General features: G+C 36.0%; 1 protein-coding gene across 5 annotated transcripts in view; it reads left to right on the forward strand.

Annotated features, from left to right (window-relative positions):
- Positions 1-26,538, forward strand: part of LOC131431109 (neural-cadherin-like) — a 1,211,689-nt gene that overhangs the window by 1,118,517 nt on the left and 66,634 nt on the right. For all 5 annotated transcript variants that reach the window (XM_058596616.1, XM_058596615.1, XM_058596617.1 and 2 more), the window contains 2 exons: positions 6,564-6,679; positions 18,202-18,366. In XM_058596616.1, the coding sequence (XP_058452599.1) occupies positions 6,564-6,679; positions 18,202-18,366 (281 nt within the window). The remainder of the gene's footprint in view (positions 1-6,563; positions 6,680-18,201; positions 18,367-26,538) is intronic.

Raw genomic sequence — 26,538 nt, forward strand, 5'->3', positions numbered from 1 at the left:
CAATCCCAATCCCAATCCCAATCCCAATCCCAATCCCAATCCCAATCCCAATCCCAATCCCAATCCCAATCCCAATCCCAATCCCAATCCCAATCCCAATCCCAATCCCAATCCCAATCCCAATCCCAATCCCAATCCCAATCCCAATCCCAATCCCAATCCCAATCCCAATCCCAATCCCAATCCCAATCCCAATCCCAATCCCAATCCCAATCCCAATCCCAATCCCAATCCCAATCCCAATCCCAATCCCAATCCCAATCCCAATCCCAATCCCAATCCCAATCCCAATCCCAATCCCAATCCCAATCCCAATCCCAATCCCAATCCCAATCCCAATCCCAATCCCAATCTTAAATCTAAGTCTAAGTCTAAGTCTAAGTCTAAGTCTAAGTCTAAGTCTAAGTCTAAGTCTAAGTCTAAGTCTAAGTCTAAGTCTAAGTCTAAGTCTAAGTCTAAGTCTAAGTCTAAGTCTAAGTCTAAGTCTAAGTCTAAGTCTAAGTCTAAGTCTAAGTCTAAGTCTAAGTCTAAGTCTAAGTCTAAGTCTAAGTCTAAGTCTAAGTCTAAGTCTAAGTCTAAGTCTAAGTCTAAGTCTAAGTCTAAGTCTAAGTCTAAGTCTAAGTCTAAGTCTAAGTCTAAGTCTAAGTCTAAGTCTAAGTCTAAGTCTAAGTCTAAGTCTAAGTCTAAGTCTAAGTCTAAGTCTAAGTCTAAGTCTAAGTCTAAGTCTAAGTCTAAGTCTAAGTCTAAGTCTAAGTCTAAGTCTAAGTCTAAGTATAAGTCTAAGTCTAAGTCTAAGTCTAAGTCTAAGTCTAAGTCTAAGTCTAAGTCTAAGTCTAAACCTCTTCCTAAGTTTCGCATTCGGCTCATCAGGACATTAACATCTGCGAGGTGGCGTTAGCAGTGTACCATAATCTGCTAATGCCCTGAAGAGCGCAAGGTGAAACGTCAAAAACAGTCATGTGCACTTTAGCACAAACGAGGTACCAAAACCTAAATGATCAATCTGAAAAGTTCAATCATGAGGGCACTGCTTCAGAAAAAAAATCAAGGAAATATGTTATATTTTTACGTTTCGTCTTCGAATCATCAGTGCATCAGCAGATTATAATGAATTGCTAATGCAACCCCACGGATGAACATAATCCGCTGGGCAGATGTAAAGTTAATGCTTTTTGCAAAACACTTGTTTACACCTAAATGCAATGTCTATCCTGACGTGCAAAAAGAACGAAACAAATTTAACAGATTTTAATCATTCAGGATTGTGATGAGCTGTAGGCAAAACGTAAAAAATAATAAATGAGTCGGCAAGATGCACATTTCACAAACTGGTTACCAACAAGGTACCAAAATCTCTTAATGAAAAAAGGTGGGTAATGAGAGGAGACATTACCGGATGCCGTGAATGCGAATAAAATGGATGGTTCAGTTTCCTTGTTGTTAAAGAATCTGAATCTCGAATTTGTAATTTTTCTGGCTCTGAATTCTGAACTTGAATTCGGGAAATGAACTGATTGAACTGAACACCCCGAACCTGTGTTTCGAAACTAAATTTGAGACCAGGATTTTGATTCGCCTCTGAACCTGAACCCTAACACTGAACTTTTGACCTGGATACTGATCTGGAGCTGAATTTTACGTACAGAATTCCGTTCCAGTATTAAAGGATTACTTAAAAAATCATCAAAATTTTTGCATATATATTCGTTTCCGAAATTTAATTCCTAATTCCTGATCTCAGTTCCAAATTTCGGTTACAAAATCCAGGCTAATAATCAAGTTCTGCAAGGAACTGAATTTAAGATCTGGATTCTGGAAACGAAAACAAATTAGGTATTGGATTTGGAAGCCGAATTTCAGAACTGAACCCTGTAATTGGATTCTGGACATGGATTCTGATTCGAAAACTACGCAGGTAAGAATGAATGAAGCCTCAAATTTTTACCTTATGCACTTATCAAACATTCTAGAGAACTTTAATTTCGAGACATTGGTTTATACAGCTGGAAATTTTAATCTAAATTGCTGATAATATTTTCGATGGTATGTAGCAAAAATTACGTTGTTTCGTTCGATACAACAATAAATATTCACGATCAAAACTTTATCACTCTCCCAGAGGGTAAATTTTGAATGCCCCCCATAGTAAAGTAAGACGCATTCACGTCAAAAAGAATGATTTAACACTCCTAATACCAAGCCTAAAAAAGTTACGTGGAGCACCAAGCCTTAAAAAAAGTTGGAACGGTAATTTTGAGCTATCATAGCTCAGATGTTACTTGACCAATTTCGATAAATTTGACACCCTCGAATTTTGTGAAATTTGTAGATTATTTTAAGTATGTCATTATTGACGATCGCTCAGGAAAAACTAATGAGAATCTGATTTTTCCCGTTCCAAGTTGTTTTTCAAGCTCGAAATATGCCCTATCTGCATTCATGCGGACCCTGCATCGCGAATATGATAATGAGAACTTCAACTTTACCGAGTCATAACTTTGTTGTTAGCCAACCGATTTTGTTCACCAGTGGAAAGGTACTACTTTCAGAAATAAAATGCACTGAAAAAAGCGAAAAGTAGGGTTGTCTACACAAAGTTATAATGAAAACTGTAGATAGATGTTCTCAGAAAAGGTGAGACTTTTCACAATGAGCGTAAATATCGCGAAATTCAAAGCGATGACCTATATATTTTTACAAATCATTCGATGGCTAGTGATACCAGCTACAATTTTCGCCCAAACTACCATTCTTGCACTATCAAAAGAAAACCTTAAAAAATCGATTAATTTATAAATATATATATATGATTTTTTCACTTTTTTTCACATGTTTGTATATAACTCAAAAATTAAAGCGATTACATGTACATTTTTCTACTCCAATATATTGGAATCATTGCCAGAAACAAAATTAAATATCCGTTCAAAAAATCTCAAGAAATTTGGTACAAATACAAAGAATTTTTATTATTGGGAAAATTTAGCCAAACAGTTGTAGTTTTTTGTAGTTGTTTTTTTTGCCATGTGTTAGTATATAAAATTCTTATATTTTTACGTTCTATTCCTTATTGTATAAAGCCATTGAAATTATTTAAAATTTTTGTATTATCACAAAACTTATTTTATTACATCTCTATGAAATCAACACGGATGGCAATTTTAAAACTTTGAAATTTCCGATCTTCTACCGATTTTTTTGAGATTCTACGAAAAGCCGAAAACAAAATCAGAATTTAGGTAGTTATCAATTGTGTTTGGGATGTGCATAAAAATTGTTCAAATCTTTTGTGCAATACAAAAATATAATTATTTTTAGAGTTTAGGTATATTTTCCAAAATTTTTAAGATTTCAGTGAAATCCAAGTTCCAGTTTTTTTTTTGTAAATTTTGTTTATAAAATAATTTCCAACTGAAATAATAAAAAAATATAATATAATTAATATATAATATAATTGAATAATTTAAAATTTTGTTTTGATTTTTTTTGGCAAAATTTTCCCAATAATAGAAATTCCCAGAATTTGTAATAAATTTCTTGAGATTCTTTGAACGGATATATAATTTTGTTCATCAATACATTGTTTCTGGCAATGATTCCAATATTTTGGAGTAGAATACATGTCATCGCTTTATTTTTTGAGTTATATACAAACATGTGAAAAAAGTGAAAAAGTCATATATATTTATAGATTCATCGATTTTTTAAGGTTTTGTTTTAAGTGCAAGAATGATAGTTGGGCGAAAATTGTAGCTGATATCACTAGCAATCGAATGATGTGTAAAAATACATAGGTTATTGCTTTGAATTTTGAGATATTTACGATCATTGTGAAAAGTCTCACCTTTTCTGAGGACATCTATCTACAGTTTTCATTATAACTTTGTGTAGACAACCCTATTTTTCGGGTTTTTTCAGTGCATTTTATTTCTGAAAGTAGTACCTTTCCAATGGTGAACAAAATCGGTTGACTAACAACAAAGTTATGACTCGGTAAAGTTGAAGTATTCAATATTTGCTATGCGACGATTATGCCAAAGGAAAGAAAATTGGAAAGCAGATAGGGCATATTGGGCGCGTGAAAAAAACCTGGAAGGGGAAAATTCAAATTTTCATTGGTTTTCCTCTACAAATCGTCTGCTACAATGTTTTTAAATCAATCTACGAACTTCACAAAATTCGAGGGTGTAAAATTTATTGAGATTCGTTCAAAAACAGCTGAGCTATGACAGCTCGAAGTTACCGTTCCAACCTTTTTTGAGGCTTGGTATTTGGAGTGTTAATTTTATATGTGAAGATTTAGGTCAACAAAATGGATTGGAATGCCAATACGAATAAGTTTAATTCAATTTTAAGACTATTGTGTGATTCGCAAGATTACGTTTTCGGCAAAATGGTATTCAACAAAACGATCCTTTATGTGAAACGCTCCTCGGCCAAATGACCTTATGCAAAATTAGCCTGATTCGTAAGCATCGCTGCATAGCTCATTACTTGCAGAAAACCTAACCACAAAACTGATATAGTTTATACTGGGAGAAGAGAATGCGAAGCAAATGTTCATAACATAACGCTAGTAGATATCACTAAAAGCCCAAAGTTATTGGGTTCCACATCTTGAGCAAGTAAAATATTGCTTAAAAGCTTAAAATGATAATATTTATATTGTACTAATAAAGTATGCCTGCTTCCCTTATTACAAAGCACCTTCATTGCAAATACTGCTATAACTTGTTGGAGTCATTGGGGTCAATTAAATCAAATTATCGTTGCTTTGTTATTAGCAAGACTTGGAAAATTTTTTTGTTCGCTGTAAAGCAATCTACTTGGTCCAGGGGGGATACGACAAGGGATAGCTTCATATGCTAATTTTATTTATTTTAAAAGATGCATTAAAATGCTTCACGATCCCTGACTTGGTCTATGCAAGAGACGAAATACAAACCTAATGCTCTTCGGCAGACAGTAATAGATAATATTGATCAGTGAAGACCCGCATAGGAAATTGATACAAAGTTGTTTAATTTTCCAACTAGCTTCAATTTAACCGATCTCTCATATTTCGAAGCGTAAAGCCTATTTGCTGCAGCATCAAAACCGTAATAGTAAAATTGTGTGGTAAATAATATTTGCTTCGACTGTAGTAAACACACCAGCTGTAATGCATTACAGACGACTGTACTCTCGAAGCAAGCACATATCGCAACCGCAGTGGCAGAGCATACCATCACGGAACGCAACAACGTATCAGTCTACTATCAAGCACTCTATCCGATAGAACGGGTTCAGAAATCACCTGTTATGTAATCACAGTTCCACCGTGATGGTTGTGCGCTACCGAGTGAGGTTGTGAATCAACTTTGATTCACCGAAAGCGGAACATAAATAAATAATAATGTGTAACCCAAAACATTTGCGATGCCAGGTAATTAGTGAACCGCACTGAATTTTCCAGAAAAAAATTGAATTCAGCTGTAAAACTGTATTGATATGTCGAAAGAGTGAGATTTGAGAATACATGAATTGAATAATTCCAGTGGCGATCAAAGGGGGAGGGGGACCCAAACTTGGACATCACGTTGACGCTACTAGCTGCTATACAGATCCGATTGTATTTGTGATGCGTCACATGCATGTCGATAATTCCCAAAATACCCAAAATACAAACAAATGAAGCGTGCTTCAAACGCGTAACGAAAATTCAATTTAGAATTGCTACAACAGTTAAACAAAGACAAATGGGTATGAATGTTGGCGCATTTGAATGTAATTTTCACCTGCTCCAGGGGTGACATAATTACCGTCACTACATAATTCCCTCACCGGCACAGATTTCACTTAACACCATGCGGCGCATGACCTGCACAAAAGCAGCACTCAGCGGGTAACGGCAGCGGTAATGGTGGTAAAGTTAATTTACGACACGAATGAAACACTGGTCACATTACCACGGTAGCAACTTAAACCACTGGACAAGACCATTCCGGACTTGCGGTCATATTTCAACCGCAAAGCTTTCCCAACCATATTTAACAACCACGGCTCATAAAAGTCACCCGACGACACCCCCCGTTCTGAGTTCCAAGCTCTCAACATCCCTCTCTCTCTCTCTGCGTGGCTGGAAAAGAATCACTACCGGGGTTGCCATTCCCGGTTCCGGCCTGATGCTAATGAAACGTGCGGTATCCGTGGTCGCATGGTTTCTAATTGCACCAAAATGCGCCTAATTGTCATTCATTACCTTTGCAGCAACGGTCGCCTAATTAATGGACCTGCAGATAGCGCAAACCACCAACAAAAACCATGACTAATCAACCTTAAAGCTTGTTCAATTAAAATATTTCTGACATATTAAACTTTTCTAGCCAAAGTCGAAGTCTCTCATTCCTTTTGTGAATTTTGGCCTTTGCACACTAAGAAACCTTCCTCGAACATACGATAAGTGATTTTCAAGACCAGGGTCCTATGCATTGAACCGCCAACCCGGGCCACTTTTCTAAAAACATCATAAAAAAAATTTAAAGAACTCTACTGAGGTTATTATTTCTTCTTTGCCATTTCAGCGCCTGGTATTCGATACAAGATCACAAGCGGTAACATAGGTGGAGTTTTCACGATCCACAACACCACCGGAGCTCTGTACGTAGCGAAATCGCTTGATTACGAAAAACTTAAAAAGGTACGTTAATGTTCAGTGCATATCGAATATATTAAAAAATTCCTATCGAACCCTTTATTTCAATTCCTATTTCTCCCTCTAAGAGTTTGGATTAAATAATCGATTGTCAATTGTTAATCATCATTTCATCGGCCAATAATCCATTTATTGAACTCTCAACCTAACTCTTATGTTCATCCAATAGAGGAAAATGTTCCGAGTAGTGGAATAACAGAAGGTTAGAACCTATCAACATCAAAACAGCTACAACAAAACTGATCAGATCTGCACCTCATTTGTATAACATACGAAACTTACACGAATGAATTATTTTATTTTTTCTAGACATCAGTATTAGATTTATCATATTGTAGAGTTGATAAATTGAATCAATAAAAATAGGTTGGTATATTTTAGTTTCGTCTTTGATTCGTCAGTGCATAGCAGTTCAAATTGAACTGCTTAATTCAAAACTCGGCAATTCTATTTGAACCGCTAAGCAGACGTAAAGTTTCCACTATTTTTTCTTTGCATCGAAATGCAATGTCTATACTGTTAGTATTCGATTTCTAAAGAAAAAGGCCTTCTCCCTCACTACCCAGCTAGGTTTGAGAATCAGTTTAGGGCCAACTCTAGATGTTTCTCCGTGTCGATGACTGAACTGGAGCAAAAGCTTTAATAAGGCAGTCCAAAACAGAATATCTGGAATTTAGTGGCGAGACTAATCCACATAAAATGCCTCCAGGATGCATACTTAGGAATAATGCTATAGATGGGGCAAATTCGTCCAAGACATGAAATGTGCGTCTTTTCCTTAGCTTTTATATAAGCGACTCCACAAAACAACATTTAAAGTTGATTTAATGAAAAATATTAAAATTTAATAAACAAATAAAAAATTTCAAACTTGGGCCTAATTTAGATGCAACTAAATCCGAGAAAATGAGACTTTTAACTGTTGTGCCAAAAAACTGGAGTATTCGTAAGCGCTGTCTTACGAACAATACATCGATCGATGAATACATCAAGATATTTTGTTACGAAAGTAGGGAATCTCGTGGGAAAAAAGGATTATTGCGATTCCAAGAACAAAAAGTGAAAACTAATCGTTTTATCAAACTTACGATGTCTTTATATTGAAATCATATATATTCATATTTTACAGTAAACACACATCTTAACTGAAGCGTTGCTAACAATAAACTGTCAAAGTCAGGATTCGATCAGTGGCGCGACATGTGTCGACAAGTTAAGCCCGTATCCGAGCGAGTTGTACTGCGGTACGCTCTGCGCGTGCATGTTGACATTGAAAAAAAATCACTGCTCCGAAAGTATAAGTTTTCCACTGCTAAGATTTAGTTAGGCCCCTAAAGCTTCTTTTTTCAATTAAAAAACAGAAAAAAAAATTAGGCCCAAAATTGATTTTTTTTATTTTTAAATAATTTTTAACTTTTTTCATGAAACTAACCTTAAAGGTTATCTTACGGAATCGGTTATTTCAAAGCTAAGGAAAAAACGCACATTTTATGCACAGAAAGAAATAATGAAATTTACACGAGATGTAAATCAATAGTAACATGGAATAGACATGGGTTGAATCGAAATTTTGATTGAAAACCTTTATCGATGCAAAACCAAATTGAATTGCATTGAATTTTCAATGAATATTACTGTATCTTTCAATTAACGCTTATTTTGCGATTAAATTATATTGAAACGTACAGAATTGTAAAGTAATTTTATGTTTGATTACCTGCTCCAAATATGTGCATGAAAATAGATGTAAATTCACAAAATATTTTTATCTGTGTGTCTTGGACGATTTTTTTGTATCTTTGTTAGATTTTGCAGGGATCAGGGTCATTTCGCCGAGAGCCATTTCACCGAAAGCCGTTTCGCCGAAAGTCATTTCGCCGAAAGGGTTATTTCGCCGAATGACATTTCGTCGAATGGGTCATTTCGCCGAAAGCCATTTCGTCGAAAGGGTCATTTCGCCTATTCTGGAATTGTCTTAATATTCTAATTGGAATCGATTTAAAATAAAAACAAATGAATGATAATACGTTAACGCCCGTTTCGTTGACCTACAATTGTACTTCTTAAATAAATATTGATTCTTGTACTCTTGAATAAAGATTGATTCATTAGCTTCAGAGCGGAGTTCCCAAGGAAACCTGTTGACTATTAGCCACTAAGCATCAAAGCAATTGACTTCGTTATGTGGCTGGGCCACATCAGTTATACAGAAGGCATAATAACACAAAAAATAATAATATAATGTATTCGAAACTACCCTTTCGGCGAAATGACCCTTTCGGCAAAATGGCGTTCGGCGAAATGTTTTTCGGCGAAGTGATCCGCTACCATTTTGCAGTATAGCCTGTTGAAAAAAGACTCTTTGGTGTAAACCCGAAATTTCAAAAAATCATATCTCGAAAATTCCACGTACCATATTGAAATAAAAAATACGTGTCGAGGTTCTTTACCGAAAAAATAGTTATATGAAAAAAAAAATTTGGGTTGCTGATTTTGCGTGGAATGCCCCAGATGCATCTCCTAAATCAGAGCTTTCAACTCCAGCAAAAGTTTTGCACAATTTAATTGTTCCCGACAAAATCTGGACAGATTAAATTTGGAATGTAGCAAATTTGCTATTAGTTTAATCAGTGATTAATGTAATCGTTCATTATGTTTCATCTTAAAACTAATTACACCTACTAAACTAGACTGCATGCTGAAAGTACGAACTTTTCAGATTACTTCAGCCGTTAGAGTCTGCTCAGACTTCTCCGCAACCGATTAAGCTGCTGTTGTTCAAGATTTTCGAAATTTCTCTATAGTAGTAGCTTGCTGTTTATGTTGAGAAAGTTCGCCCCTTCACGAGAGCCCTACACCGCTCGATAAATCGCATCTCCGGTTACAATATGGACTTTATAGCATTTCAAAACATCATGGACGTAGTGACAAGATGTCAAATCAAATTAAAATAGTAAGGAGGTATCATGGCTGCGTAGGAATGGTAAGAATCACTTCTTTAGGCATTCTTTACGATATATTTCCTAATTTACTGTCCCGATTGTGATGATCGACCACAGCATCATATTTCCTGCCGAGCCAAATATTTTTCTGGAAAAGTTGCTCTCTACGCCATTCCGTTGCATGATAATTATATAAATATATTCCGGGAAGCTGCTTAAAGTCTACCAACACATAAGTTTCATCGTCCATTATCCCACAGGGCAGCTTCGTCATATATCCGCGATACAACTTGCGAGCCAGGGTTTCAACCATCACATTCTGTTTATCATTACGGTTCGGTACAGTTTACTTTTTCTTGTCACAGTACATACCGAAAGATCAGTTTGATTCTGCAATATTTGCTACACATTCGCGTCCTTCTATTGCGTCATGAGATCCGTTTTTTTTTCTACTGGGCTGCAAAATTACTTTCTTGGAAAAATAATTGTTCTTTTACAAATAGGGTAATATATCAAAACAAAGGTAATTCACTGTACTTTAAGGAAAAAATATCAATACACATCACTGCGCTTCGTTTCTAATGAAAATTCGCACTTTCGTCTTGATTGTTCCCATCAAACGCAGCATCCATGAGTCAACTTCCTTGGCACTTTTTCTTAAGTTTTCCACAGCGCCGTCTGGTGTAAAATAGGTGCTTAAATGCTCCTAAAATGCATGTACAAAGTTGCCTGCGCATTCAACACAACCACAGTTGCTAATGGAAAAAAGTACAACCGTTTCTCACTAGAAGCGCTGTTAGTGTCTCCGTACAATGGAAAATCTATGTTTATTTGATTTACGGTTTCATCGTCGTTGAGCAGGTATCCTTAGGGTTTCGTCAAAGCCAGCTGGTACAATTTCCGAGCTCTAGTTTTGGTGACGAAACTTTGCTTCAACGTTTTGTTTGGTTGCCTGCTGGCTCAATAAGAACGATATTCTGCTCGCAAACGAATTCTGCGAGCAGCAGCGTATTTTTGTGCGGTTTCATAATCTGATAGTACAGGGTTTGCTCTGACGGTTCTCAGCACCTTCTGGTTCAGCTTGCGGTCATAACAACCGACTACGACCCTTATCTTGAGGCTCTCGATCCACGTTTTTTCGTTCCATGAAACGTTTAAGCACACGGTTAATTTGGGGGTTTGCAACGCTTTGGGTATTTTTATTGCGGATTATCAAAGTGGATGTACAAATTTGGCTTCCATGTGGAATAATAGTTTTGCAGCAATGTTAATCTTCATAAGCTATTCTTGGGTCCATGAATTTTTCTGTTGTAAGTTGATAAAAGCCTCCAGGATCAGCTTCGAAATACTCGTACTAGTTTCAGTCCATTATCGAGCACTCAATATGTTTTTCGGCATGTATTGTCAGCAACAGTTACTTATCAACACCCAAAATCTACTCGATTCCGCATCACCATGGACAAACACGTATCCGAAGTGCACTCGCGCTCTTGTTTTATTGTCCGGAGTTAGAATGCGCGTTTTCAATTTTGAATCTCACCCAAAATATGACGTTTGAGCCCAGTGATAATCCTTTTGCAATCTGTTAGCTGGTGCACCTTTACTTTTCAATCAGACAACACAATTCCATGAGTGCAGTTTCGACCACCACGAAACTTTCGAAATCAATACACCGTGGGGTAATCTAAACTCATAATATTTATAAAACAAATTGCATAAAAAAATATGTTTCGAAAATATCCTTACTATTTCCAAGCAGTGATATTTTAAATCAAAAAACTATCAAATCTTGACCGCCGAAATGCACTACTTACCCATGTTTGATTTCGCTCAAATTTGACTTAGCGAAACATTTTTAGTTTTTTTTTTATTTGACTCTTCCGCACTCTGCTTTACGCGGCCGTTTTACAATCAAAATAATATTTATTTTGTTTGCTGGATCTTGTATTTTTGTTTTCTTTGGAAGAGAGGCGCTTTTGCTGTTATCTAGCGAATGAAAGGGGAGCAGTGGTTCGCTATTCACGCTACCGTCCATTGCACAGTGGTCCAGGAAGCAAAATTAGCAGGAAACAATTGTTTACGCTTTTATTATTGGCCTCAGAGATTTGAAGTCTTCGGCACATTAGTTCCACTTAATAAACTGCGTGTTTCGGCCATAGTGGTTTAGGGTGGTCCTAAAACAAACTATGGATTAAAAAATTATTTCAAAATCTGGGTGAGATAGAACAGTGCATCCTTCCACAATAATTTAGAATAATCAATTTAAGGCAACTTTGTCGAAGATATTGGTTGTGTATCTTTAACCGTTTTTAAATTAGAAAGATTAACATATCCTTAGTTAGGGTGCTTCTTAAAAAAACAGTTTTTATTCAATAACTTTTTCATTTGAATTTTCTTAATAAAGTAATGTTTTAAGAAATTCAGGAGCCTAAAAAGACGCAACTTTTAGTGGAAGAAGATTTTTTTTATACTACCTGGTTCAATAGTTATGTAAGATTTTAACAATAAAATACGCCTTTTTTAAAAAACGGTTTTTAAAAATGGCGCAATCCGAAAAAAAATATTTTGATTGCATTTGATAGCTTGTACTTTTTTATATAATATGAGAAAAAATTGGAAAACAGTTATTTTTCTATCTCATTTAAATCAAAATTTCATGCAAGTATTTTTGTATGTTATGATATAGCATGATAGTGAAGAATATTTTATTTGAACAATTTTAACAAGTCATTTAGGGGTTAACCTAAGTTTGTGCTTAGGGCACATAACCGTTTTCACTTTTCCTTACGTTTCGTCAGTGCAGAACAGTTCAAATTGAACTGCTTAATGCAAACTTAAACAGTTCAACTTGAACCGCTATACAGACGTAAAGTTAATGCTATTTGCAAAACACTACTATTTAGTACTACTGAATTGTTAAAGCGTGTTCATTCGTTTGAGATTGACTGCGGTGAAAAAAACGTTTTTGTTTAACATATACCGATGCTTAAATTTACAATAACACCGTTATCTGTCAAATGATGTTCATTCATCGTAGTGTGTGTGAGTTTTCCGGACAGTTCAGATGAACCTTACTCTGAAAAAAAACTGCACGATTATCTGAACTGAGCAAGTGTTGCGTCAGGTTAGTTTTGCGTTTTGTCTTCATGTCAGTTTCATCAGTTTTGGCAATTCAGTACCAATTCGGACTCTCTCCGCTTCATGCGTATATTCGCAAGCAAATAAAAAGCAACCAAGTAAAAATCACGAACATTTTCCCTACTTTCCCAGTAATAACGAATATTCGAAAGTGGTAAAGTATAGCACATTTCACATTGTAGTATATTTATTATAAAATTTTAGTAATTTATTTAAGAAATATGAAGGATTACGGAGACCAACTAAGGGGATAACAGTGTTATATCATAAGATATCTCTAGCAAATTTTCTAATATTTATTCCAGTTGTCAAAATATTGGGGGGCATGGCCCCTCCAATAAATCTTTTGGGGGGAGCAAAAAGTGCCTTGCCCCCCCCCATAGTTGCCGCGCCTGATTCGCACTATGGAGTTGCGTTTGTGCTTGGAGAAACCAAAGTGGAACATTTCAAAGAAAAATAATCAAGAGCAAGGTCTACGACTCAGTGAACCTCGGCCAGGCGGAGGAAACAGCGGTAATGTTGCGATGCGGTTTTTTTGAAAGAAGAGAGATAGTTGCTAAAATTACAGAACTGAATCAAGATTAGTTGGAAAGATTTTATGTTATACTATCACTAATTAACAGCAAATGGAGATCGATGTGGTGTCTTTCAGAATATATATGGTTGGTACGCTTTGTCACCAACTGTACACAAATAACTCGTACATGGAGTGACTATTGTACAATATGCAATTCTTCCAATTGGAATGTTCTTAGAAGAAGCAGCAGAAACGAGAAACAAATGCATTCGAAGATTTAGGAAAAATAATACAAGAAAATTCAACAGACAGGTCAACTTAGAAGATCTGTTCTTAAGCCTTCTAATGACTTCCGATCCCATCATTTCTCTGGAAAACAAAACAAACAAAAATACTAACAAAGTTTTCCTTCCAGCAAATACGCGGCATCTAATATTGTAATATGATATGATAATTGTTAATATACTTTTTTTTTTTTTTTTGTTTCAATTATAGAGGCTTTAACATCTTAGGTTATTCACCTCTTCGGACCAGAAAATCTTTCTGACCCTATGTGCGGATTTGGGAATCGAACCCAGGCGGGCTGCGTGAAAGGCATCGACTATCCCATCACACTATACCCGTCCCCTAAGTTAATATACTTATTGTTCCAATTAATTTAACTAAGTAGTTTAGGAAAATCTCCTTCCTTTGCATTACAACTTATAAAAAACACTAGGAAATTTATTTGTTGACGCTTTTCACCATGTAATTGCATATAAATGAAATGAAAATTAGGAGATTTCTCTGAGATCCCCATTGAAACTGAGTTTGTAAACATCAGTTAAACCATCTCCGAAAAAAATTCGTGCGCAAAAATGTGACAAACACAAACACTTTTGATTGGTATATGATATTCGACTTTACGGACCTCTGTTCAGAAATCAGTTTTCACAGTGATTGTAAAACCTTTCTTTATGAGAAAGATAAAAAGTTTAATAAGTACATCTTACTACACGTACCACAAATGTCCAAAGAATAGATTTTAAATATTTGTTATGAAAATAGACTATCAATTCTTTTTTCTAACACTCCTTAGTATATTACTAAGCTAGATGTTATATGATAACGTACAAAAATACTTGCACGAAGTTTTGATTTAAATGAGATAGAAAAATAACTGTTTTCCAATTTTTTCTCATATTATATAAAAAAGTACAAGCTATCAAATGCAATCAAAATATTTTTTTTCGGACTGCGCCATTTTTAGAAACCGTTTTTTTTTAAAGGCGTGTTTTATTGTTATAATCTTACATAACTATTGAACCAGGTAGTATAAAAAAAATTTTCTTCCACTAAAAGTTGCGTCTTTTTAGGCTCCTAAATTTCTTAGAACATTACTTTATTAAGAAAATTCAAATGAAAGAGTTATTGAATAAAAACTGTATTTTTAAGAAGCACCCTAACTAAGGATATGTTAACCGTTCTAATTTAAAAACGGTCAAAGATACACAACCAATATCTTCGACAAAGTTGCCTTAAATTGATTATTCTAAATTATTGTGGAAGGATGCATTGTTCTATCTCACCCAGATTTTGAAATAATTTTGTAATTCATAGTTTGTTTTAGGACCACCCTAAAACCACTATGGCCGAAACACGCAGTTTATTAAGTGGAACTAATGTGCCTAAGACTTCAAATCTCTGAGACCAATAATAAAAGCATAAACAATTGTTTCATGCTAATTTTGCTTCCTGGACCACTGTGCATTGGTTTGGCATCACTGCTATTGGCGTTACTTATTTCACAGGCGTTGGGTATGTTTCTAACTGCAGCTGGTGTACTTTGTTCCATAACGGATACTGATGGTTTCGTTAAAAGGGATGCTTCATTGTTGTTGGTGGCTGTCACAGGTGTACTTGGTTTTTTTTTTATATTTTTTTTTATTCAGGCCAATTTGCGTACAAGCTATGTTTTTATTAGATAAAATAATTTTTTATATAAATTGAATTTGGCCTTGTAGGCCAAGTTTCAGGATATGTTAAATCGTATTTGCCCATTTCGTACACTCTATTGTTAACTACACTGTATTGTCTTTGTTTCTATCGTCTCGACCGAAAGCAATTTTCGACTGTGTCGGATGAGATGCGAGCACGAACTGAGGTGTACTTGGGTTGTTTGGGGTTGGTGTGATGGAAGCACCGTTGTTGTTTGGTGTAGTTGTCTCCTTGTCCAGTTTATCACATGGCTTACCGTAGTGAACAGCTTTATGGCAATATTGGCATGTGGCCATCTGATTGTCTTAGGTAACAAGTGATTTGCACGGGATTCTTGTCAGCCTTCTTCAAGCGCATGCGTAACAAACGTACACCATTTAGAATACCGGGGAAAAAGTTGTTCCACTTTTCTTTTTCAATAGAGAGAATCTCTCCGTATTGGGATATAGCTTTGCGAATATAAGGATCAATGACGCTTGAGAGAAGATCATTCACACGCACTTCTATAGCACTATCTTCCACATACACAGGGATGTTGTACTTAATGTTTTCGTGCTCCACATAGTGCACACGTTTAATGTCAAGATGCATTTGCTCCTTAAGCAAACCTTCAAGTTCTCGTATCGAAGGTCGAATTTTGCACTGCCTGAAGTCAACAATAATTGTATTCTTTCGTAGCGGCGGTAGCTTTTGTTCGTTTGGTTCACTCATTTGGAGATCGTTCCATTGTTCCCTACACAATACTGTACTTGGGTTCTTCCGTCCCGAACGTAAGCGGTATTGTTTTATCGACTGACTTGGATGAGATGTGAAAGCAAACTGGAGGGGAGTTTTAGATGTGCTATAATTTTTTAGCAACTGCCACTCTGTGAAATTTTATGGTCATCAATTTATCATAAAAACAGTTTAAACAGCTTTATTCTTCAAACTGGGCAATTTATGGACACCTCGTCAAAAATAAATGATCATCTTTCGTGTCCTTACAGCGATCAATTTTTTCAAATTTCCTAAAAAGTGAAAGATCCTTTATCATTGATGGCGAGCCCCATTCATAACAAACACGTGATAATCTGATGGCACCCGATCTGGTGAGTAAGCCGATTAGGCAACAGCTTCATAGTGGTACGACTCAACCACAATTCTTTTGTGGCTCTGGTGCGATGTGGCGGTGCGTTGTCATCAAGAAAAATCACCTTGCGTTGGCCAGCTTCATATTCTGGGCGTTTTTGGCGTATAGAACGGCTCAAATCAGCCCAGGTTCAATGCATATGGCGTCGGTTTTACAAGCCAGTTGTCGCATGTTCGGGCCCTGACTTGAACAGATTCTTAATATCAGTAGGATCGTAGTAATATCCAGGCAATGATTCTGTACCATAAGAATCGGCTGCGAAGTCTGTTGAAATAGAAAGGCCAAATATCACAAAAGCATTGTACTGTCAAGATTTTGCTTTTTTTACGGCTCAAATCGGCCAATTATTGTTGGTTGCGTTTACCGTTAACCATTTCACATACAACGTGACAACAGGCTTATCTCAGAAAATGGCCTTGCGGTTGCCGCGGTCAACATATGATCTTTTTCACTTGGCATTCACGAAATAAACTTTGTTTTTATTGGAAGAAACAATTCAATGCCAAAACAAACTTTCTTTTGTACCAGGCGAAGTACATTTCACAAGTGGTCTTTCGAGTTTCTTTCTATCTGTTTGCTGTAGAAAATTTAATTGTTCTGCAAGTTGTTGTTGCGTTTTGGTCATCAGATTCATGCTTGCAATTGTTAGAGAAGCTTTTTCGGTGGTCTACCACACTCTTCATTTCTCACGTCAAAATTCCATAAATACTACTCTTTGCACTGTGTTTCATTAAGAGCATGCTCGTCGTAAGCTTCCAAAAAGATTCGGCAACCGTTTTTCTTTTTCAATTGATAGCAGAAAATAAATTGTGTCCGCCAATCGTTCAATAACTTGAGTTAATGAAAAATGAATATTGTTACCAGTTGTCAGAAAGAACAATTGTGACAGTTCCCTACATTTGCAGTTTTAACAAAGTAAACCTAGATGATGATTTCCTTTCGTACACCTGATAAATAATCCATAACACTGAAACCGGAACTTTTATCTGGATCGAGAATATGATATCCTTCCTCAACAGAACAGTACAGTTTAGACTTTCGCTTAGAGAAGGCTACGGCATAAAATTAAAACTTCATGAGGTTCTCCAGTAGGACTCAACTGTTGAAAATGAAAAAGGGCAATGTTTTGCTTCAAGCTCTATTTGTGAATACATTTCTCTTCAATTTACTGCAAATTTTCACTCTATATCTTTTTCAAAAAGGAAGCTTAGAACATCCTCTGACGCCAAACCTAAATGTATGATCGTTTTTAGGTATCAATTGAAGGCCTAACCCATGGAAAATCAGTCACTGTTAGCTTTCGTGGCTTGATCGATAAAGTCGTAGGTCATTTTTCCAGTGTAACCAATTTGATCAACTGTAAATGAAATTGAAATGCCAATGTAACAAAAATTCCTATTTAAATTACACTAATCACCCTTTCTAGCAAATTAGTTACTTTAATGATAGGTACGCTTTGACAACTATCCAGCATAATATGATTTTGACTGAGCTAGGATAAGCTATCTAACTAATTTTACTGCTCGATTCATTCAGGACCAAATTTTCGAAATAACATTAATTCGAACGTCTTATCTCTCACTGCAGAAGCTTAAACTGTCTTTAATGAAGTTTGTTAAACATAGCTCCTGATCCGTTCCAGCTCGCTTCCCGCTGTCACAGAACTCTGACAGAGTGTCACGCGCTGATATCAGTCACAGTCCCCCCACCCCCATCCATGCAATGTAGCTCTCAGCAATTTATCGTGTCATCTTTTATCTACATTTCTCGTTCCATAACGAACTTTGACATCGTGAAACCCCAGTACGAGCTCCGGTTAACGGCATCGGACAGCTTCAAGGAGAACTACACGACGGTGCTGATTAACGTGAAGGACGTGAACGACAATCCACCTGTATTTGAGAAATCATCATATCGCACACAAATCACCGAAGAGGATGACCGGGGTCTGCCGAAGCGGGTGCTACGGGTAAGTACGCATTATGACTCACGTCTAGAGACGGTCCATTTTAGGGATCGCAATTCCGGAAATTTATATCGTACACATGGATAGCAATTTTTCCGCTCCAGATGAGTCTGTGCGGTGCTGTGTGCTGCTCCCTGGGGCACAACACACAACCGAAAGGAAGTCCTGAAACAAATGTTGACGTATGATAAAATAATAATGCTAGGGCGAGGGAAGTTGGCGACGGTATAAAAATGTTTCATACTTCCGCGATGAATGCTGATGACGGTAGTGAGAAAGAAGTAGTCATTTAAAACTTCTCTTAGATCACTCTTCGTGTTGGAGAGGGAGGGAGGTAGGTAGGATAGTAAAAGTATGAACAGGGTCGTTCAAGAAAAGTGATATGAACAAAGTATGCATTGGGTGCTATCAAAAAGTAGTAGGTGAGCAGAATTCCAAACGGTACGCGCCGGGACTAGGAAAAGTTCGTTAGTCATTTAGCCTCTTGCACCGGAGCAAGCGAAATTTATTACCTAATTGAAAGAAGATGAAAATCGCTTAGATTTTTCTTCTAATTTTACTTACCGCGGCTTGAGTTTACCGTAGTGAAGAAAAAACAACTTCATCGCCTAATCATTCAGTGTCAAAAGTGTTGCTAAGAAATTCCCAACGGGGTAAGTAATTACAAAACGTCAATTTAAAACTTCTCGCCACATTTCTCTGCCGTAGACCCAAAAACTTTTACAGTATGCAGTGAATAACTATTGAATGTCGAGTCATTTATCCAAAAATACAGACTATAAGCATAGAATCCAGATGAATCTTGTTGGGTGACTGAAACGAAACCAGAAATTTTAATATCCTGTAATCGATGTTAATGAATAATTTTGAAATGGGACTTCATTCGCTTTTGAAAATAGTAATACGAGCTGAGATTGTTCGATATCGTGTTTTAACACTAGAAGAATGTTATTTCTATTCAATTGCAGTAATGGAGAATTCCTAATTTCGCTAAATGCATCAAAATTACTATTTGCATAGATTACCGATAGAATTTTTATTTGTTCGCTATGTCGTAAAAGTTGCAATTAACTTAATTTAACTTTCATCACATTTCAAGAGACATTGAAAACTGGCTGTTTTAAAAAAAGATTAATTGAAAACTTATGATAATTTTTTTTCTCCAGAAACGGGATTCGAACCCACGACCTTCTCCAATCCGGGGCATTTGTTCTGCCAATTGAATTACTCTGCTTGTAATAAAACATAACTCAGAAAATAATCCGATTGATCAGAGTTCCATACATTTTCACACTGTGCATGGTCAAAGCGATTGAATATACATCAATATTACACATGAGGTGTACAGGAAAGCAATCTCTAGATTTCTGTGCACACTGGCGTGCTTTTTATCGTAAAACTGATGTGTAGTAACGACTTAACATCGAAGTCTGGAAACAGTACTAAGGGAATCGAAAGAACCATTTTTCAAAATTGCAATGCAATTTTGTAATAGTATTGAATTTTTTCCCGACATTTTAGTTATGCATATGCCCAAGTAGCACACAATATTACACATCAATGACAGTTACTTGAGTTTTTTTTAACAGTTACTTATATGAAATAAATTCATGAAACAAGTTCGTTGTGTCTTTCATGCAACCATTATGTAGCATGTTTACTTGAGTGAGTTTTCGACATTCCAGAATCAGGAATCAGAACTAATAGGTTCAAGTGACACGTTTCACGTTTGACAAATTTCAACACTCAATCGAAAATGAGCTATCCACAAATTTTTCTTTCAAATTATGATAAAAAACGATGTTTTATTCAAACTAAAAATTGATCCTTTATTGTACAAGGGTAAACTTGAGCATAATGAAGACCGGATGAAATTTAGGTTATTCCTTCACGAATTTTCGAATTTTTGATCGAACGCTCTTCATCAAGTTCCGGACAAGTGTTGCATTTTTTGGACACTTGAGTCCAAATTTTTTTGAACTCCTGCATGTTCCCAGCTGCCTTACCAGTCTTCTTGAAGACCCTCTTCACGATTGCCCAGTAACGTTCGATGGGTCTAAGCTGAGGGCAATTTGGTGGATTGATATTTTTCTCAACGAAATTTATACCCTTTTCCTCAAGCCAATTGAGAGTGGACGCTAAATCCGGCCAAAACAGTGGAGGTGTGCCTTCTTATATAAAGGCAGCAATGTTTTCTGGAGACACTCAGGTCGATAGATTTCTGCATTTATAGTTCCGACAGTGTAAAAAATGGTTGACTTCAAACCACAGGAACATATTGCTTGCCGTACCAGTACCTTTCGAGCGAATTTCTCTTTTGAATAGACCTGTCCGCATCGCTCACATCCTCCCCAACGACGACAGTAAAGTATTGTGGACCTGGAAGGGTTTTTGAGCCCTCCTTTACATAAGTCTCATCGTCCATCAAATCGCAAGCATCCGGACACCGTAAAAGACGCGAATGCAATTTCCGGGTCCTTGTTGCTGCTCGCGTATTCTGTTCTACACTTTGTTTCGAGATTTTCTGCTTTTTGTAGGTCTTCAGGTGATTTCGCCTCTTGATACGCTGGATCATTCTGACACTCGTTCCTACTTTTTTGGCCAAACCACGTATTGACATTGATTTGTTCTTCATGACTGGAGATACCACTTTCTGGTCCAGTTTCGGGTTGGAAGAACCGGGTTTTTTGCCTCTTCCTGGTAGCTCATCTAAAGAATAGTGTTTCCCAAACTTTTTAATGATGGTTTTAACATTGGCATTATGAACCAATTTTCGCATAGTAATACCCTTCTCTCCAGAACCAGGTCCAGAACCTTTATTTTCACTTCCTTTTCAATATGCAAAATTTTTAAAACGCAAAATTTCAACCGCACAAACAAGTAAACAAACGAAAGCTGACAGCCAAACGCACAGCATGCTGTGATCTGAACATAAAAAAACCAGCACAAATACATGCGTACAACACAAATGTATGTGGATAGCTTATTTTCGATACACGCCTTAGGCTAAAATTGCAAGTAAAACTGGTTGCTAACTATTCATATCAATTTCAATACCATTCCATCCGTCAATAACAAATTTGACAAGATGACCCAGACCCGCCGGAATTCATTACTTCTACCAAGGTTAACGCGAAATATCTGGCATTCATTAGAAATATAATCAATAAAAAGGAGGGAAGGTAATGTCATAGACATACCCGAATGACGTGTATACGAATAAAACTGACATGCTTTTTCCACACATCCAAATATTGACATTAATTTCAATAACTTACTTGTCCAACCCGTCTCTAAAATACAAATTGTATAGCGATTCACAAATATCATAAATATCCACAAACCGAAAGCCTTCATCTTCGATTTTACGAATTTTAAAACTATAAATTATTGACAACCACTCGCCAAACGGGAACAAACCGTTTCTATAATTCCTTAGTGACTTATGGCTCATGACTCATGAGTTATGGCTGACGATTTATGATTTGTGATTCACAATTAACGATTTATGGTTTATGGTTTATGATTTATGACTCATGATTTAAGATTTATTATTTAAGACTCAGCACTCAAGAATCAAACTGAAAGTTTTCAAGATTCCAATCTGAATACTATAGACTCCAAATTCAAGACTAAAAACTCGGTACTATATATTTAAGACCCCAAACTCTGATTATACCATTTGGTAGTCGACACATAAGATTAAAGATTTAGATTTCCCTTGTTTCAACTTAAGCTCCAAAATGTAATACAGAAGACTCATGACTGAATACCCATGATCGGAGACTCAACTACTCTTGACTCTAGATTTAGGACCCTTAATTTTGAACTCAATAGTAAATACTTAAGGTTGAAGATTTGAGACTCAAGTTCCTTGAATCTTTGCGTGTCATCAAATCAAAACTCAATCACGACTTAGTCGAAACTCAAGATTCAAGACTTGAAACTTAAAATTCATGACTCGTGATCCTTGAAGCAAAACTCAATACTTAAGACTTGCTACATAAGAATAAAAACTCAAGTCGCAAGAATTTAGTAGATTCAAGCCGTAAAAATCAAAACTGTTGACTCCAAACTTATGACTTAGGATTGAAGATTCAAAACTCGAGACTAGGAGAATATAGGATAACTGGACTCTGTACAATTTGAACTACTACTACAAATGAGGCCAAAATCTCATTAAAACAACGATTGCACCTGTAGGATAGGAACGTACTAGAAGTACAGTTTAACAAAACCTGTTGCTCAGTATATGTTCAGTTTAAGCGTGAACATGATGCGATTAAGTTCGCTTTGGCTAACGACGATAGGAATAGTGTTTGAAAGAGACAACGTTAAATACGAATCACATGGTGGTGTACGTAAAGGACGGTGCCGTAAAAGCGCGTGTACACTGAGGTCGTTTTTACGCGGTTTTTTATGCAGTTATTTTACGTGGATTTTCAAAGTTACACATTTTTTACTCGGATTTTCAATTCTTTTCTGTTTTCTCGTTTTGTCACGAAGTTTTTGCACGAAGCGTCGAGATCTTGTGTTATCCCGAAATTTTTAAGTCAACTTTCTGACACTTCGAAATTTTTTTTCATAAAACTATTTTTCGAAATTGCACCACATCTCGACGGCAGAACAAAAAAAATCAATTCCGGGTTTCCCAAACAAATTTTTCAAACGATTATTTGAAACAAGTTTTTGTCGAGACAATACCAGATCTCGTCAATATTCCATGAATTTTGGCAACAAAAAAATTTTTGCTATAGTTTTGCGATTTTTCACGCAGATTTCCAAAGTTTGGCACATATCCCCGCGCAAAAAAATATACTTCAATGTATATGACATTTAACTACAGAGGCTGACATTGAAATATACATGTTGTAGTAAGGTAAAAAAATTATATATCCTACTATATATCAATATGGATAAATCTTGCGTTTCACGAGGAACATTACAGTAAAGTGCGGTGGCAAAAAAGGTTACTAATACACTACAAATTTTTAATGCACATATGACAGCTTTCCCAATCAGTACACTGAACCAAACAACTCCAAATATATGGAATATTTCTCGATATACACTGCACTAAAAATAAGCTGTAAATACGGTTTAGAATTGCAATCTGATACTAAATCGGAAAAGAACACATTGTTTTATGAAAATCCCTATTTAAATAAATGTGTGTGAAATGTGCACGCAGAACTAAACAAATTAATCTTTTTGCTAATTCCACAATTCTACCAACATTATAATTTCTTGATTTGAAAAATAGTTCCATTTGTATTCATGTTTGCTGTGATAATGATTGATCATGATTCTACATTATTTATAGGCGATATTCACTTTCGCCAGAAAAAAAACACACTTCAATATAAAAAAGTTCACACCTCTATGTGGGCATCATGCTCAATTATTATTGACATTTCACTTCTAGGTGCACGCTAAACGCAAACTGCTTAACATGACTGAACTAATAGCCTTTTTCGTCACGAGATGGTGTGACTGTGATGTCTTTTTCGATTTGTATTGGATTCGTTGAAGTGATCTATATTGATATACAAGGATGGCTTTTATCGTATCAAAGAACGCTTGCTAGCAACTCTTCACACGATTCAATCAGTGCTATCAAAAAGATACGGATATCATCGCAGCAACAAAAACCCGGCATGGCTAGAATAACATAGAATAGACACCAGTGCGAGAGCGAATTTCTCTCGATGACATTTCTGAGAATCAAAGGTTAGGACGCTGCTGTGGGGATTATCTCTGAAGTAACAAACGCTCGCTTATTCTCGTTTCGCGATCCGATTCTATATGGGCAGTGGTTAATTGCGATAGAATCATTTTACTATTTCCGCTTATTCTAGCTATGTGCGTATAACCTTTGTATAAGTTGTGTCTATGAAAATGTATGTGAATGTTACACAAAAAGGTTTTAAAATATTGCAACCTAGTATGAGAATCGATTCGATTTTCTGCGGTAATTGTCAACTTGCGATTCTCTCTTGATAAATTCCACACAGCACCAATCATTGTCAGACTGTAATTATTTTTAAGGGCCGTGAAATACTCAGAGTATGAAGTGGAGCTAAGAAATGTAGAAAAATTCTCTCACGGTTCATGCATTGAGAGACACGATTTCTTGTAGCATCTTCTACCGGATTGAAAATGTTGTATACAATATAGAGAGCAATATAGCCGCTTCTGTCAAATTTTCGGCAATCACCAACACTGTTGATATATAATATATTTGCTGTGCAATTTGTTTTCCCGTGGTCTCAAATCACCAGGTTCAAATTTTTTTCCTTCATATATCCGTTAAATCCTTAAGGCATTTTAGATTAGCTTTTCTTCGTCGTATAATTAGATTTTCTTCTTCGTATAAATTTTAACCTAATGTAGTACAATAGAGCTAAAGTCAAAATGATTTGTATTTAATAAAATATATTTTAAGTGGTTTAGTTTTTAATATTGCACAATTATTTCCGTAACTGCTATTTAACGTACTATAAAACACAAAAGATTATTTCCTTTTTTGTGGAGCGTTCAAAATATTGCAAAATGTCGTTTTTGCTATTTTATTAAACTTTGTTTCGTGGGATTAAGGTCAAGATAAACCTTTTTAACCATCTCTTCTACAGATCTTTTCTACTACCAAATATTTTCCGAATAGTACATTCTGTTCCGCAAGATCGGAGGCGCAGTTCTTTCAAAATGATTGAAAAATTTTTGAAATTCACTGCAATAATTTTTAACTGTTAACAATATATTAAAATAAAACATCTGAACAATCGATTAGTAAACACTGAATACAAACACAGGCATGTTTTTGACGAGCTTGTTGGAAGTAGGCACCAAAATCAATATTTTCAAGATTTTTGCCTCAAATTTCGGCAAGTTTACTCTTTACATTTGGCCAAACATTTTCACTAGGGTTTATATCGGGAAACTGGGAATGCTAGAGTTAGAAGGGTGGCCATTTTCTTTCGCTCAGACGTGATCAAGTAGCTTCGATGCTTCGGGTCATTACGTGCTTCAGATGTACTTATTGTCTAGATTCAGGTCCAAACATCTTCACGGTCGACTTCGTGAGGTTGTCGCTTGGAAAGCACTTTCAAACAATAACTTTCACTAGATATTCACTCGTGCGTGAAACTGATACTGTTTCCAAACCAGACACACTCTAGAGCCCACATCCAAATTATAGATTCATCAAAGAAAATCGTTTTCTACCAATCATGATCCGTACACTGTTTCACTCAGCTCAGCATTTTTTATGGGTTGCGCTAAACCAAAAGTTCGAGTGATATTGCTGCTTGGTTTCTTGGACACGTTACTTAATCGTGTTGAGGCTGACATGAATTTCCATTCTGCTACCTTTTGCCGTATATGTAATAAACTATCATAACGTTGTTGGCTTTAGCAGTCTATTAAATCAGATTGGCTATTTTATAGTACCGGAAAATTCGATCATTGGATCTGGTTTTTATCAAGGGAACGTTACGATACACCCCTTGAAAAAGACCAAAACCAGTGGTCGAAACGTCAGGCAGTTTAAAATAGGTGTACTGATTTTAAAGACTTTTTTTATTTCAAATGTATTTTTACGAGATGTGTTTCCATCGTTTGGACTATAACCAATAAAATTTATTAATTACGGGAAAACAAATTCAATATGTACATACAGCAAAACAAGTTGAAGTTGCATGGCCCCAAATCAGTAGAACTATGAGGCGGGTTGGGCTATGAGGTTAGGTTTTCAAATAAAGCCACAAATTGTGGCCGCGTGTTGTCGTTTGGTGAGAATTTACGGACTCGTGTCCCCTATAAATGAAATCAATTTTAAAACAATAGTGCTTTGATGGTTAGACCATTCCGATACAATTAGCAGTTAACGGCAACTATGGAGGTGCAAGGTTTCTCATTAAATGTCACATATTAGGGTCAAACCTTGCCACAAACTATACTATATACTTAATCCTTGTATCCGAATTGCATTTTACAGTATTTTACTGTATTTTCGACCCACTTTGTGCTGTATTTTCCCATTGTAATGTTTTGTATTTTATTGCGTTGCAACTGAACTTCTGCAATTCGAAAAATTTAAAATTTTGGGCACATCGAATCTCGATTTGTCCCAATACAAAATATCACAGAAAACAGTGGCAAAAGCTTTGTCAAATT

The sequence above is a fragment of the Malaya genurostris genome, chromosome 2 (genome assembly GCF_030247185.1).
Source record: "Malaya genurostris strain Urasoe2022 chromosome 2, Malgen_1.1, whole genome shotgun sequence".
Classification (NCBI taxonomy): Eukaryota; Metazoa; Arthropoda; class Insecta; order Diptera; family Culicidae; genus Malaya; species Malaya genurostris.